This window comes from Rana temporaria, chromosome 9 (genome assembly GCF_905171775.1).
Source record: "Rana temporaria chromosome 9, aRanTem1.1, whole genome shotgun sequence".
Taxonomy (NCBI): Eukaryota; Metazoa; Chordata; class Amphibia; order Anura; family Ranidae; genus Rana; species Rana temporaria.
In genome coordinates, this window is record NC_053497.1 from 95,806,313 (window position 1) to 95,819,916 (window position 13,604).

The following is a 13,604-nucleotide window of genomic DNA, read 5'->3' on the forward strand; positions in this document are numbered from 1 at the left end:
CATCTCATATGTGGTACGCCGACGTAACACAGAGAGGCAAGCACAGTATTCACAAAGCACTTGCTCCCAACGTTGCGCCGGCGTAACGTAAAATCGTAGGCGTAAGCCGGCCTAATTCAAAGTAGGTGGAAGTGGGCGTGATCCATTTAAATTAAGCGTGACCCCATGCAAATGATGGGCCTAACGAACGACGTATGCGCCGTCCCGTGGACGTATCCCAGTGCGCAGGCTCAGAATCACGTCAAATATACTCCCTAAGATACGACAGCTCAATGCCTACGACGTGAATGTAACCTACGCCCAGCCCTATTCACGTACTACTACGTAAACAACGTAAAATACGACGGCTGTTCCCTGGTCCATACCTTTGCATGAGTTGCGCCTTATAGATGGGGAATAACTATACGCCGGACGTAAGCCTTACGCAAACCGCGTATATTATGCGCCGGGAGCAACTACGTTCGTAAATTGCCGTATCTCCCTCATTTGCATATTTGCAATGAGGTGGCCAGCGTAAATATGCGCCCAAGATACGCCAGCGTAGGAAAGTTACGTCAGTCGGAGGAAGCCTATATTCAGGCGTATCTAGTTCTATGGGCACGGCGCATAGATACGATGGCGCACATTGACACTTACGCGGCCTATCTCGAGATACGTCGGCGTAAGTGCTACGTGAATCCGGCACATGGTGTTTTGGCTCAGTGCTGATTACCAAAAGACTGCAGTAAGTTTTATTTATGGATTTAAATGCAGCCTACAAATGTTATGCGGTGCTTATACTAATACTTTTAAAATACCAGCTGGAATTCAAAAATTGCAAGTAAATGTCTATGGGTGAGTTCTGTAATTGTAAAGTTTGTTTTTCTCTGGTAACCAGCAGGTATTAGAGACGATAAAGGCAAGGATTTACAGCAATTCAGTTCATGGTTTCATGACCTCAGGACATTATATGTGACCTGATGTCAAGTGAATGCAGCCACTCTGCCCTGTGGAATTATACTTCACATTTGACTTTAGCTTATGTGACCAGCACAACGCCCTGACTTTCTGTTTGAAACAGATAAATATATTTTTAAATATACTTGTTGTTGTACGTAACTGACTTCTTATTCGAATGCCCTTGAAATTAATCATAGGAGGCCTTACAGTTTAATACTTTGTAATCGTTTTTATAATCTGAAAATGCCTATAATTCTTCCTGTTAAATAAGAAAAATGAATGACAGTCCAAGAATCATACAGAAATTTGGATTACAAATTGGTCAAAATGGCTAAAAAATAAATTCAGTCTTCCAGATTTTCCCACTTTTTTTCAAGAAAGAATAAAAACAAGTGAACAACATCTAAGGTGTATAGGACAAGTAAAAAAAGTGGTACCTCTTATACTTATGTTCAGAATGATGAAAATAACAAAAAAAAATGAAATTTAAAAAAACAGGTGTACCTGCTCCAAAATTGTATTTATTCTCTCAACTTCACAGTCTATTACAAATCTTTTCTCCTGACGTCTGTCCATTTCCTCTATGATGCGTTTATATTCCTGAACATCTTTTATATTCCCTACCGATCGGGCTGTCACTTGCCAGTTGTTCTGTACGGCTGCCTCCATAATGGCCTGGAGAATGGAAAATCCTGGAGAAGAGAAATGACACAATCAGACTCTTTATTGTTAAGAATATGAAAAGAGCACTTTCAGATAAAAAAAAACATTACTGCAAATGGTTTTCTGGAAGCAAACATCACGCAGGCACGTTGGTCCTTCCCTATCACTTCATGGCCTGCTTTCCCTATATTACACCATAAAAATACCTCCTGGCAGCACATTTTCTATATTTTCTCTCCGAGTAATAGGAATAATAGTAATGAGTGTATAAATGAACATATGAAAATAACTAAAGATTAACAAGTAAACAGAAACCAACCGGTTGTTGTGCATAGCTCTGTTTATTGATGACACAGCTTCAAAAAGTCACAGCAGTCAATTGCATGGGTTACCTACTATTATGCATTTTTTATTATTTCTAAACAGTCAGTCCAGTGGCTTATCTTTGGGCTTATCTCTGGACTTTCCTTACATTTGATTTAAATTACAGAGAATGTAGGATAAACAAGACCACTAATGGTACAACAGAAAGAGTGAGGCCCCGTACACACGACCAGTTTCCTCGGCAGAATTCAGCTTCCGACCGAGTTTCTGGCTGAATTCTGCCGAGGAAACTGGTCGTGTGTACACTTTCGGCCGAGGAAGCCGACGAGGACCTCGGCGAGGAAATAGAGAACATGTTCTCTATTTCCTCGTTGTTCTATGGGAGCTCTCGTCCCGCCGAGCTCCTCGGCGGCTTCAGGGCTGAACTGGCCGAGGAACTCGATGTGTTTGGCACGTCGAGTTCCTCGGCCGTGTGTACGAGGCCTGAGACTTCTTGACTAAGTGGGGGTAATGCCTTGTATAGAAATGTTGCCTGGCCTTTCCGATCAGTTTTCAATCCACATTAAAGGATACTGTATGTGCACATTCAAATGAAGAAAACACCCAGCCTCTTTCAGATCTGGGGGCAGATCCTCATACATTTGCATGGGGCGCAGCGTATGTGAGGTACGCTACGCCGCTGTAACTTACTTTGAAAATGTTTAAATCCTGAAAGAATTTGCGCCGTAAGTTACGGCGGCGTAGTGTATTTCTCGCGGCGTATGGGCGCGGAATTCAAATGCGGCGAGTAGGGGACGTGTTTCATTTAAATGAAGCGCGTCCCCGCGCCGAACGAACTGCGCATGCCCCGTCCATCAAAACTCCCAGGGTGCATTGCTCCAAATGACGTCGCAAGGACGTCATTGTTTTCGTCGCAAATGTAAATGGCGTCCAGCCCCATTCACGGACGACTTACGCAAACGACGTAACATTTTCAAAATTATACGCGGGAACGACGGCCATACTTAACATTGAGTACGCCACCAGATAGCAGCTTTAACTATACGCCGGAAAAAGCCGAACAGAAACAACGTAAAAGAATGCGACGGCCGCTCGTACGTTCGTGGATCGTCGGAAAAAGCAAATTTGCATACTCGACGCGGATTACGATGTGAACGCCACCCAGCGGCCACCAGAAAATTGCATCTTAGATCCGACGGCGTACTAAGGCGTACGCCTGTCGGATCTAACGCAGATGCCGTTGTATCTTGTTTGGTGGATACCAAAACAAAGATACGACGCGCAAATTTTGAAATTACGCGGCGTATCAACAGATACGCCGGCGTGATTTCTTTGAGGATCTGCCCCCTAGTGTGCAGACATGATCTCCAGTCTTTGAAGTTCTCTAGAGGCATTTTTAAAGAATTGACATCCACAGTCTTTGCTGTAGTATGTGCATGTCCTTTTCCAAGCCATATATATGAATAAAATGTATCGACTACATTGAGAATGATTCGCTCTTTGGACTCTGTGCACTGCCTAGCACTTTGATGAGTATTACACATAAATGATAGAACTACACACTGTCCCTTTGCACTTATTCCCTTTAATCACTTTTCCAGCTCCAGCCCTACCAGACTCTTCAGTATGCAGTAAAGGGTATCATCTTATAGAGATAGTGTGCAGTTTTTTACATGGAATGCTACAGTGAGAAATTAGGAAGAGGAAGCATTTACAAATACAACAGTGAGCACCAAAAATAGTTTATAGACACCTGGGAGCACCGACACTCGTATTGTGCTATTGATAAGTATGTTTTATGCAGACTTAGACCTTTACCTTTACCCCATATGAGAGTGGTTGGTTCTGAATGATATATAATAGAGGCTATACAAATAAATACCAGAGTAAAAGTCATATACTGACTGATAATACAGTTATAAGCATCACTTGCAATAATTGTCAGTGTATAATTATCCCCTGAATGATTACTGTTCGGAAGCAGAATGCAGAAACAGCTGCAGAAAATATATTATAGGATGGAAAATTTCTGTTATTCTGAAATGAAAAACAAAAAATGTCTACAAGTACAAAGAAATATTGGTCAGTATTTGACACTTATATTATATGGCTAATTTATGAGGTCGGGTGTTTTAGGAAATATTAATTCTGCAACATACGAAGACATTTAAAGTGTTTGTTAACCTAAGAAAATTGGATCTTGTTCCCTTAGAGCATGTTATACAGCACAGTGCTTGTGCTGTGTCATTTGAGTCCCTGTAACACCTAAAAGACCTGGCTGATCCTGCCAGGTTCTACCCTCCCCTCTCTGCACTGACTCCCATGTATCAGGGCAGCTGAGCTCTGAGTCATCAGTACGTGCCTCCGTCATCCGCAGCCTGCCCTGTGTCTCCTGTGTGCTTGCCCCCTCCTTTCCCCCTTCTACTCTCTGCCTGACAGTGCCCCAATTCTCTCCTGCTCTAAAACAAACAGTATAGTTGCCTCTGATATAGAACAGTAAGCTTCCCAGTGAATGTCTTTTTTTAAAATGTACTATATAATATCTTACTTCAGAGCGCCGTTCGGCGCTCATGTGACTGCCCGTGGTCTCCTCCCCTCCTCTCGTCTTCTTGGCTGACATCAGCGGGCGTTTCCCAGCACCACCCCCTGCAGCTATCACATTGGGGAGAGGAGACCAGCGGGCAGTCAGCTTAAGTAAGCTATTATACAACACATTTAAAAAAAGACATTCACTGGGGAGCTTACTGTGATGTATCAGAGGGAAAAAAAATTGCATTAACAAACACTTTAAAGTACTGTGTGTTTCCAACCTTATAGCAACAGTTTGGGAAGGGCCCTTTTCTGTTGCTGCATGACTATGTCTTTATGCACAAAAGCAGGTTCATACAGACATGATTTGATCTAAGCGGTGTAGAGGAACTTGTGTAGCTGACAAAGACCCCTGACCTCAAGCTTACTGAACACTAATTAAGTAACAGGCGAACATCAGTATCTGACCTCACAAATGCTTTTCCTGACGCATTCATGGCAGCACACACTGGGTTGTGACTCCGCCCCCACAACCTGACAGGATTGGTTAGCTATAAATTTGAAGGGGAGACACCCGGCATTATTCTCTTTTTTTATCCTCACCTGACAGGACGTGGACGTACAGCTTGTCTCCTACCGCTATCGCCCCAGCAGGTTCAGCCTCTCCTGTTTGGAAGTCCCCCTTGTACAGTCTCTAATAGAGCTTTATAGGGGGAACCCCGCTCTGGTGGTCTCAGGGGTTAGTCCCGGCACAGATTCCTGGCATATGTACAAGCTTTAAACAAGCTTAAATAGGCAAGTGTGGCTCCCTCTCTGCTTCCTGGGTGTTTCTTTCCCCGTTTTTATGCTTTCAAATTTACTCTTACTGTTCCGTTTTTATTCCCCTTTTTGTCAGTACTGTAAGCAGTGTTGTATGCCCTTTACTGTGTCCTTGTTTACATTTGCTGTCTTGCTCAAGTCATTGTACCTTGCCTGGGTCCTTCTCCCCTCCAGCAGCGGGCTCTCTGAGCCATATAGTCCTCCATAGCCCCGCCGCGTCTCCCGGGCGTACGGCGCATGCGCGCAGCAGAATGATGACGCCGGCGGTCTCCTCGCCCTCATCCAAGATGGCGCCGGGACGCGCGGGACGCTACTGCGCATGCGCGAATGCGTCATCAGCGCCGCGCCGAATTCAAAAAGGCTCAAAATTTCTTTTCCTCCCTGAGGCTGCTGCTTTGCCCAAAACACACATGGTTTTTTGCCCAGGTACTTATTTGCCTCTCCCCTTAGGCTCTCCTTCCTTTTTGTCATTATTCTTTATTTTTAACCATCTTCTGCTTCCTTCCAGCTATCCACAATCTGCTGTTTCCCTGTACTTCCATGGAGCCCACTGCCCTCGCAGACCACTACCAGCAAACAAGGTATGGAGGCCATCATGTTTGGTAAGTAGAGAAGAGACAAAAAAGAGAGCCGGCCGCTAAACACTGCCTTTTTGTTGCAGTCCCATCAGGCCAAGAGACGCAAGCCCACGGCGCAGGGAGAGGTCCAGGCATGCATCAAGCAGGAGGTCCCGTAAAAGTCGGTCAAGATCTTCCTCCCGCTACCATCGATCCAGGCATAGCCGATCACGTCGCAGCCGCTCCCGTCATAGCCGGTCTCATCGCAGACGGTCTCCCTCATTTCACCGCCAGCATTACCATACCCGTCCTGCAGCAAACGCTTGCTGGGTGTGCGGTGCTACTGCTTTGCCAGGAAAGCTAGCATGTCGTACTTGCTTCAATGAAGCAACTAGAGAAAAGGAGACGGACGCCAGGATGGCCACAAATCTAACTTCCCAACACCACATAGAGGAGCCTGCACTGGAACCAATCTGGACCGCAGATCCTCTGGCCTGTGATGAGCCCACCCCAGGCACTTCATCCGCCTCTGGCCCATATGCCCAGTTAACGGAGGCCCTTTCCGATCATGAAGATCGAGAGCTCGTGTCTGGATTTGACTTTGGCCTGGTCGAACCTTTTGCCCGCTCGGTTAAGGAGACGATTGGTTGGGAAGAACCCGTGACGGAGCCACTGAAGGTTGGGAAATACTTCCCCGAGTAAAGGAGGGATCCCGAACTGTTTCCCTTCATTGAGGAATTGGAGGACCTCATTAAGGGGGAGTAGGAAAAACCGGACAAGCGGCCCGGTCTGTCAAATAAACTGGCTAAATTGTACCCTCTGAAAGATTCTAAGATCGCTCCCCTCATTAATGCTCCCGTGGTGGACTCGTCTCTTATGCGGCTCGCGAGGCACGTCACTCTGCCAATTGAGGACGCAGTCTCGTTCCGGGACGTTCTCGACCGCAAGATCGACCTGGAGTTGAAGAAGGCATACTCCACGGCAGGGGGAGCATGTAGACCAGCTATTGCCACAGCGGCGGTCGCTAAGGCCATTTCCGTATGGGCAGCCAGCGCTGAGAAGGCTTTACTAGAAGGTACTGACCGGGGGGACGTAATTTCCTCCTTGCAGGAGATCAGGCTAGCCGGTGACTTCGTGGCAGGGGCTTCGGTGGACGTCATTCGTTCTTCGGCCAGGTACATGTTAGCCTCAGTTATGGCCCGTAGAGCCTTATGGTTGAAGCCTTGGGTCGCTGACACGGCTTCGAAATCCAACTGGTGTAAGATTCCGTATGATGGCTCAAACCTGTTTGGCACGAAATTGGATTCGGCAATCTCCAAAGTCACTGGGGGGAAGTCCGGGCTTATTCCCTCCGACAGGAGGCCCAAGCCGCAGAAAGGTCCTGCCTTCAGGCGTAATTTGCCTGAGAGGTACAGGGAAGCCAGATCCTATCGCCCCGGCAAGGAGTTCAGAAGGGATTGGAGACCTACTCGCCCTCCCTTAGGTTAGTCAAGGCTATTGAAAAAGCGTATTCCACTCAGCAACTGGAGATCCCGGAAGGCGTCAGGGCACACTCAACCAGGGCAGTGGCAACCTCTTGGGCAGCATATTGTGGTGTTTCTTCGGAAACTATCTGCAGAGCAGCAACCTGGTCTTCCAGGCATACCTTTATCTCCCACTACAGGGTGGACGCCGCTCTCTTGGCTACAGCCGAATTTGGCAGATCTGTCATCAGGGCTAATTCTTCTGCTCTCTAGGGAATAAAATACTTTTGCATTGAACCCTCCCGACTGGCGAGTTATTTCCCAGTGTGTGCTGCCATGAATGCGTCAGGAAAATGGAAAATTGTATACTTACCTTTCCGTAATTTACCTTTCCTGACGCATCTTCATGGCAGCACACAGCTGCCCACCCTACTGTTCAATGATGATATTTACGGAGAATAATGCCGGGTGTCTCCCCTTCAAATTTATAGCTAACCAATCCTGTCAGGTTGTGGGGGCGGAGTCACAACCCAGTGTGTGCTGCCATGAAGATGCGTCAGGAAAGGAAAATTACGGAAAGGTAAGTATACAATTTTCCATTATTTAGCTGAATGTGCTCAAATACTCAAAAGACTCCAAAATCTTGCAGAAAGCCTTCCAAAAAAGTGGAGGCTGTAGTAACTGTAGGGGGTGGGGCAACTGTAGCTCAGTACTTTTTGGAATAGGATGTCCAACGAGCTTATTGAGGTGTATGGGTCATATGTCCTCATGCACTGGGTTATATAGTTCAGCTATCATTTAGAGCAGTTTTCAACGTAATGTACCTTTGTAAAATCAAAGTACTCTTTACTAAGTGACAGTTTACCAACCTCAAAAAAGTCAGTACATGCAATACTGATATTATCAAGATGTATTTCCAGAATACTTCATGAGAACATAACTTAAAGACCATTAAAGTCCAAATCTAGCCAAATCGTTTTATTTCATTTTAGTGTAGTGTGATAAACTTAAAACCTCTATCAGGTTTTATTACAGCCTATTGGGGAGATTTTCTCTTGATTTATAAAGCAGCAGTACTCCTGAACCTGTCAAACACCCTCCTAAGCTACTGTGTTAATATTTCAAACATACAATTGTCAAATATCTTTTAATTGCTTAAAGATTTAGCTAATTATTTTGGCTATAGTCAAAGCCAGAAACATTAGACATGTATTTGTTAATGATTCTGCTAAAACATGTGTAGATGCCAGTAAATCTTGACTTTGAAAGTTCTTGGCTTATTAATCCTACATGGCCCATTGGCATTTACTTAATTGGCCTTCAAACCGTAATGGGGTTATCCTAATATGACCCAAGTACGTCAGGCATTGTTCAAGCAATAGACTTTTTTATGCACACTATTCTTTCAAGGCTTTTCAAAATTCAGTCAACAATAAAAAATTGTAACCCTTTGCTACTCTCGCCATTCTCTACTAAGCATGAAAAAAATGTTGTAAAGAGGCAAGGATCACCACTACTCCTGACTAGCAAAGGTGAATAAACAATGAAGCGTTGCCTCAGCCTACATGTGTCCACCAAACCACACAACCTGATGCATTTCCCACCGGCTTAATCCAGGGTGTGTGGTAAGGTAGAGACATGTATGCTGAGGTTGTTTATTCACCTGGGCTGGTCGGGATTAGTGGTGATCCTTATCTTTTTAAATTTACTAACTCCCTGGATTGGTATTAGGACAAGCCTGCATCCCATGTTCTGGGACACAGGAATGTGCCTTCATCTCTACCTTGAACAGTGCCATAAGCAATCAATAGAATAAGGTAGACACAGCAGCGTGCAGTATATCTGAGTGTAGTATATTAGAACAAGTAAATAATACATTTATTCAAGTTAAAATTCAGCTCAGAGTAATGCCCTGAAAACACGATCAGAGTTTCCGTTGGAATAAACCCAGATGGGTTTTTCCGACGGAATTCTGTTCAAGCTGTCTTGCATACACACGGACACACCAAATTCCGACAGTCAAAAACGCGGTGACGTACAACACACTATGACGAGCCTAGTGAAAATGAAGTTCAATGCTTCTGAGCGTGCGTCAAATTGTTTCCGAGCATGCATGTTTTTTTCTCTGTTGGAGTTCCATACAGATGAATGGAATTTCCGATAGAAATTTTTCCCATTCCTGAAAGAAGGTTAGTTCCTGTGGGGCTTCCAATTCAGTTAATATTGCGTACAAATATGATAAAGAATGTTTTATTGATTCCCCTTTCAGACATATCTCCTCGAATCTCGATGGTGATCTCACTTCAGCATACATGTTTAGCCAGCTTTTAACCCCTTACTCTGTGAGTTGAATTTTAAGCTTGAATACATTTATCATTTACTTGTTCTAACATACTTGACTCAGATGAGTGCTGTAGTGTCTCCCTACTCTATATCTACAGAACTGCTTCCTCTTCCACAGCTGGCTGCACTTCTAGAGCGCTATAACTTTTTTAACCCATCTGAACTTGTTCTTAACCCATTCACGCTCAAACTGAACTTCTCCAGGGTCTAAGTCACCCCCAACCACTGGACTTTATCATCAGAAGCCCTATATAACCACCTTAACTTATAGCCTTGCTCCCCACCATTTGTTTCTTTCCAACAGCCACTATACTCCCCCTCTTTTTTCCCATAAGCAATCAAACAGGTTGCAGTGATGTAAAAAACATTGCCTAATATTATATTTGGCAAAAAAAATCAGCACTTGCTTTGTCACTGAGCTGTAAATAAGCACAGTAATTGACTATCCAAAATGACAACTGACACAACTCCTTACTATTGGAAAGGGAGTATGCATATGTGCATGTCTATTTGCCTGTGGTTCTGCCTTAAAGCCAACACCAGACAAAATTGTTTAAGCTCTATGTGGCTCTATGTGGAGTGGGGATGGTTTAAAGTTCTATCTATGCTTGTCTATGACGCTCCTTACCTCCAGTCATGTCACCAACGACCATCTCCCTGTCCAATGAGAATGCCTTGACTGGCTACTGAAGTGAGTTGGTGATTACAACAGAGAATGTAGTGATGTTTGAAGGTCAAAAACACTACCCAGTGGCCAGTAGATCATGTGACAACTGCCTTTATTCAGAGCAGGCATGCCAATTCCTCCAATTATGCCTCGTACACATGTCCGGTTTTTCCAACGGGAAACTGCCCAAAAACCGCTGGACAAAAAAATAGAAACAGCTCTAATTTTTCGGGTGGGAAAAACCGGCGGACTTTTGCCCTGGGATTTTTGGCAGTTTTCCTATAAGAAAAACTGCGATGGAGCATACACATGGCCGGAATTCCCAAACCAAAGCTCTATCACAGTTTTCCCATTGGGAAAACCTCTCGTTTGTAGGGGGAAAGACTGACCAAGCAGGTTCTCGGCTTTCCCCTTGGGATTTTCGACGGGAACTTTTCCCGTCAGAAATCCCGTACGCTTGTACGAGGCATTAGTTAGATCAATGCATTTATAAATTTTTTTTTGCCTATTTATGATAAGAATATTGTCTCAGCTTTGCAGACAGGTAGGTGGAGGGAGGGAATTATGTTGTGTTGACCAGCCGGCCTAGGGGAAAAAGTCAGACCCAAGTATTAAAGTTAAACTAAACAAATTGCATAGTAATAAGGTATAAATATTGTCGGTAGCAAGCATCTTGTGGTGTTTTATCTTTGGAAGGCCATACATTATACATTTTTTAGATTCAACACTCGGTGCTGATGGGGTAATTCTTCTCACTGCACTATTGTGTTTTGCTGGCAGGGAGTCTTCCCTGACAGCAGAATACAATGTTGTCGGCTACAGCCGATGGCACTGATCGAACACCACAACTAGCTAGCCCATACGTAGATGGAAATTTGTCCAAACTCTGCTGAACTAGCTGCATTTCAATCCATTTATGGCCAGTTTAAGACAGAAAGAATTCGTAAACATTTAATATCGAGTACAAGGTCACACACAGTACACATTTTTGCTAGATATATGTGTATGTATTAGGTCACACAGATAAGAATAAAAAAAAAAGCAAGATAGCAGAGCTCTCATGTGCACTGCTGTGTAATTGGTGATAATATTACTTGCTACAACATAATCAAAAGTAAACACAATCAACCCAAGATAGTACAGGCTCAATGATTAATGCAATATCAATGACCTTGCAATAATGAGCACGTACACGAATGCTACAATATGTATAGAATAACTGTGCTTGGATAATATCTCTAAATGCTTTTTCAGTTAGACAGTACACAAAAAGCTGTCCCTTTCCAATCTATATATACAGGCTTGTGCTAAAAAAAAATAGAATATAGTTGTTTAAATTCTATGAAAAGAATATAATATGGTTAGATGTTATATCCCCTCAGGGCTTGACCATAGGAATATGGTAGATGAATAAGAGCAAGCACCGTTAGCAAAATAGACAGATGCACAAAGGTTGAACTGCATGTTAAGACTTGCGCTTGGAGTTAGGCAATCTGATATGTTTGGCAAAGACTGAAAAGTTGAATCATTGTGTACACTAGTGGGGGGTGAGCAAAGAAAGCCAAACATGTAATGACCTTATGGCCTACGTTTTACCCCAATGGCAATGTTGGGATCTTACCATAAAGGTTCCTGTTATGATCAAATTAGGTCTACAGAGACTTTTTCTAGTTGATAATAGGCTCTTGTGTGGGCATATGTACTGCAAAACTAAAGCAGTGGTCAAGGTACAAAGAGTATGGTTAACAGTCAAAACAGAGGGGTATCATTAACTATGGAGGAGCTAGTCTTCTTAATATTGCAATTTAGAAAGTTGGACATCAAAGATAATGTTATATTTAATACATACTGTCTTACGGGGTTTTGCAGGGTAAGCAGTCCAACTAAGGGATATACAATCATCAAGCACACGTTGATAAAAGAACTGTGTTGACATATTACACCTATTATTGCAAATTCATATTTATATGATAGTATTGGAATTTTAATTGGGAAAACAAGAACTTTCTTCAACATTTTCTATCAGTCCTGAAGCTGATTTCAACAGGTCATGTTGCTTTTTGAAGTTGTCTGTCAATCAAATTGCTAAGTGCACAACAACTTTGTACACAAAACATGTTATTCTCAGTAATGTAGTAGCATTGCAGCTCAAAGTTAATGTTTTATAATGCTTTTTTAATGGTGTATTTTAAGACTGAGTGCTTTGGCGTCTGAAGAGACTGTTTCTAAATTATGTTTATGAAATCATTTTAATGATAATATATGAGTGACAAGAAAGACATATGAAATATTAGGTATTTTGTGTGCATGGTTTGAAAAAGTTTTGATATTCTGCATATTAAATGGTATAAAATAACAATTTCTCCCAAAAGAAAAGAAACACGCATTCAGTAAAACATGACTAGTGGTCCAGCTGTATATACACAGCTTTCTGTTTTCCAAACCTGTCCTTACATATCACCAAGACCCTCTTCACACTATGGCAGGCATCATGCAGTTGCATGTTTATGCTTATTTTAAGCAAATTTTTGCTGTACTTTTCGTGCATTCATTTTGATGGACTGCCCTACACATGACAAACATGTCAAAGTTGTTTATGCAGCTTCCCACACTTTTTAACTGTGTGGTTTAATGTTAATGTTTTAATGCATAAAATGTGCTTGATGTATTTGGAGTGGCTTTAAAAAATTGATTTTGCATGCATTCACAAAACTCAGGTGTGAATGCAGCCTTAGAAGACATGTTTTTCGGGCCTGTAGGTATGTAAACATTTATTATTATTTAATCACAACCTAAAGCTTAATTTCAGCCAAAGTTTTAGTTTTTGGCTAGAACAGTGGAATGTTTAAATAAAGTGTATGTATAAACTTCAAAGAGCTGTACATCAAGGGGGTGAATAAGGTTCAGGAGGGCAGTATGTTTAATATGAAGCCAAGATGAATAACACAGGGACATGACCTCAACTAGCAGGCAGAAAGTTCACAATGAATCTTAGAAAGTATTATTTTACCAAAATAGTAGTTGATGCTTGTAAAATACTTAGAGCAGAGGTAGTGAGTCAGTCAATAATCAACAGTAAATGGATTCAAACATGCTTGGGACAAACATAGATCTGGACGCAGACACAAAAAGTAAAAAAGAAAAAAAAAGAAAAGAAAAGGTAATTGAATTCAAAAATGTGATTTGAAATGTTGTGTTTTACCGTTTTTCCTGTTGCAGAGATTTTTTTGTTCCTTTTATTTCAGAGCCAAAATGGGAAGAAACAGGATATCTCTACTAAGAAATGGTCATTCCCCTTTT

General features: G+C 42.7%; 1 protein-coding gene across 2 annotated transcripts in view; it reads right to left on the reverse strand.

Moving 5' to 3' along the window:
* GRIA3 (glutamate ionotropic receptor AMPA type subunit 3) overlaps positions 1-13,604 on the reverse strand; it is a 405,232-nt gene that overhangs the window by 125,010 nt on the left and 266,618 nt on the right. For both annotated transcript variants that reach the window (XM_040323936.1, XM_040323935.1), the window contains exon 4: positions 1,444-1,631. In XM_040323936.1, coding sequence (XP_040179870.1) covers positions 1,444-1,631 — 188 coding nt within the window. The remainder of the gene's footprint in view (positions 1-1,443; positions 1,632-13,604) is intronic.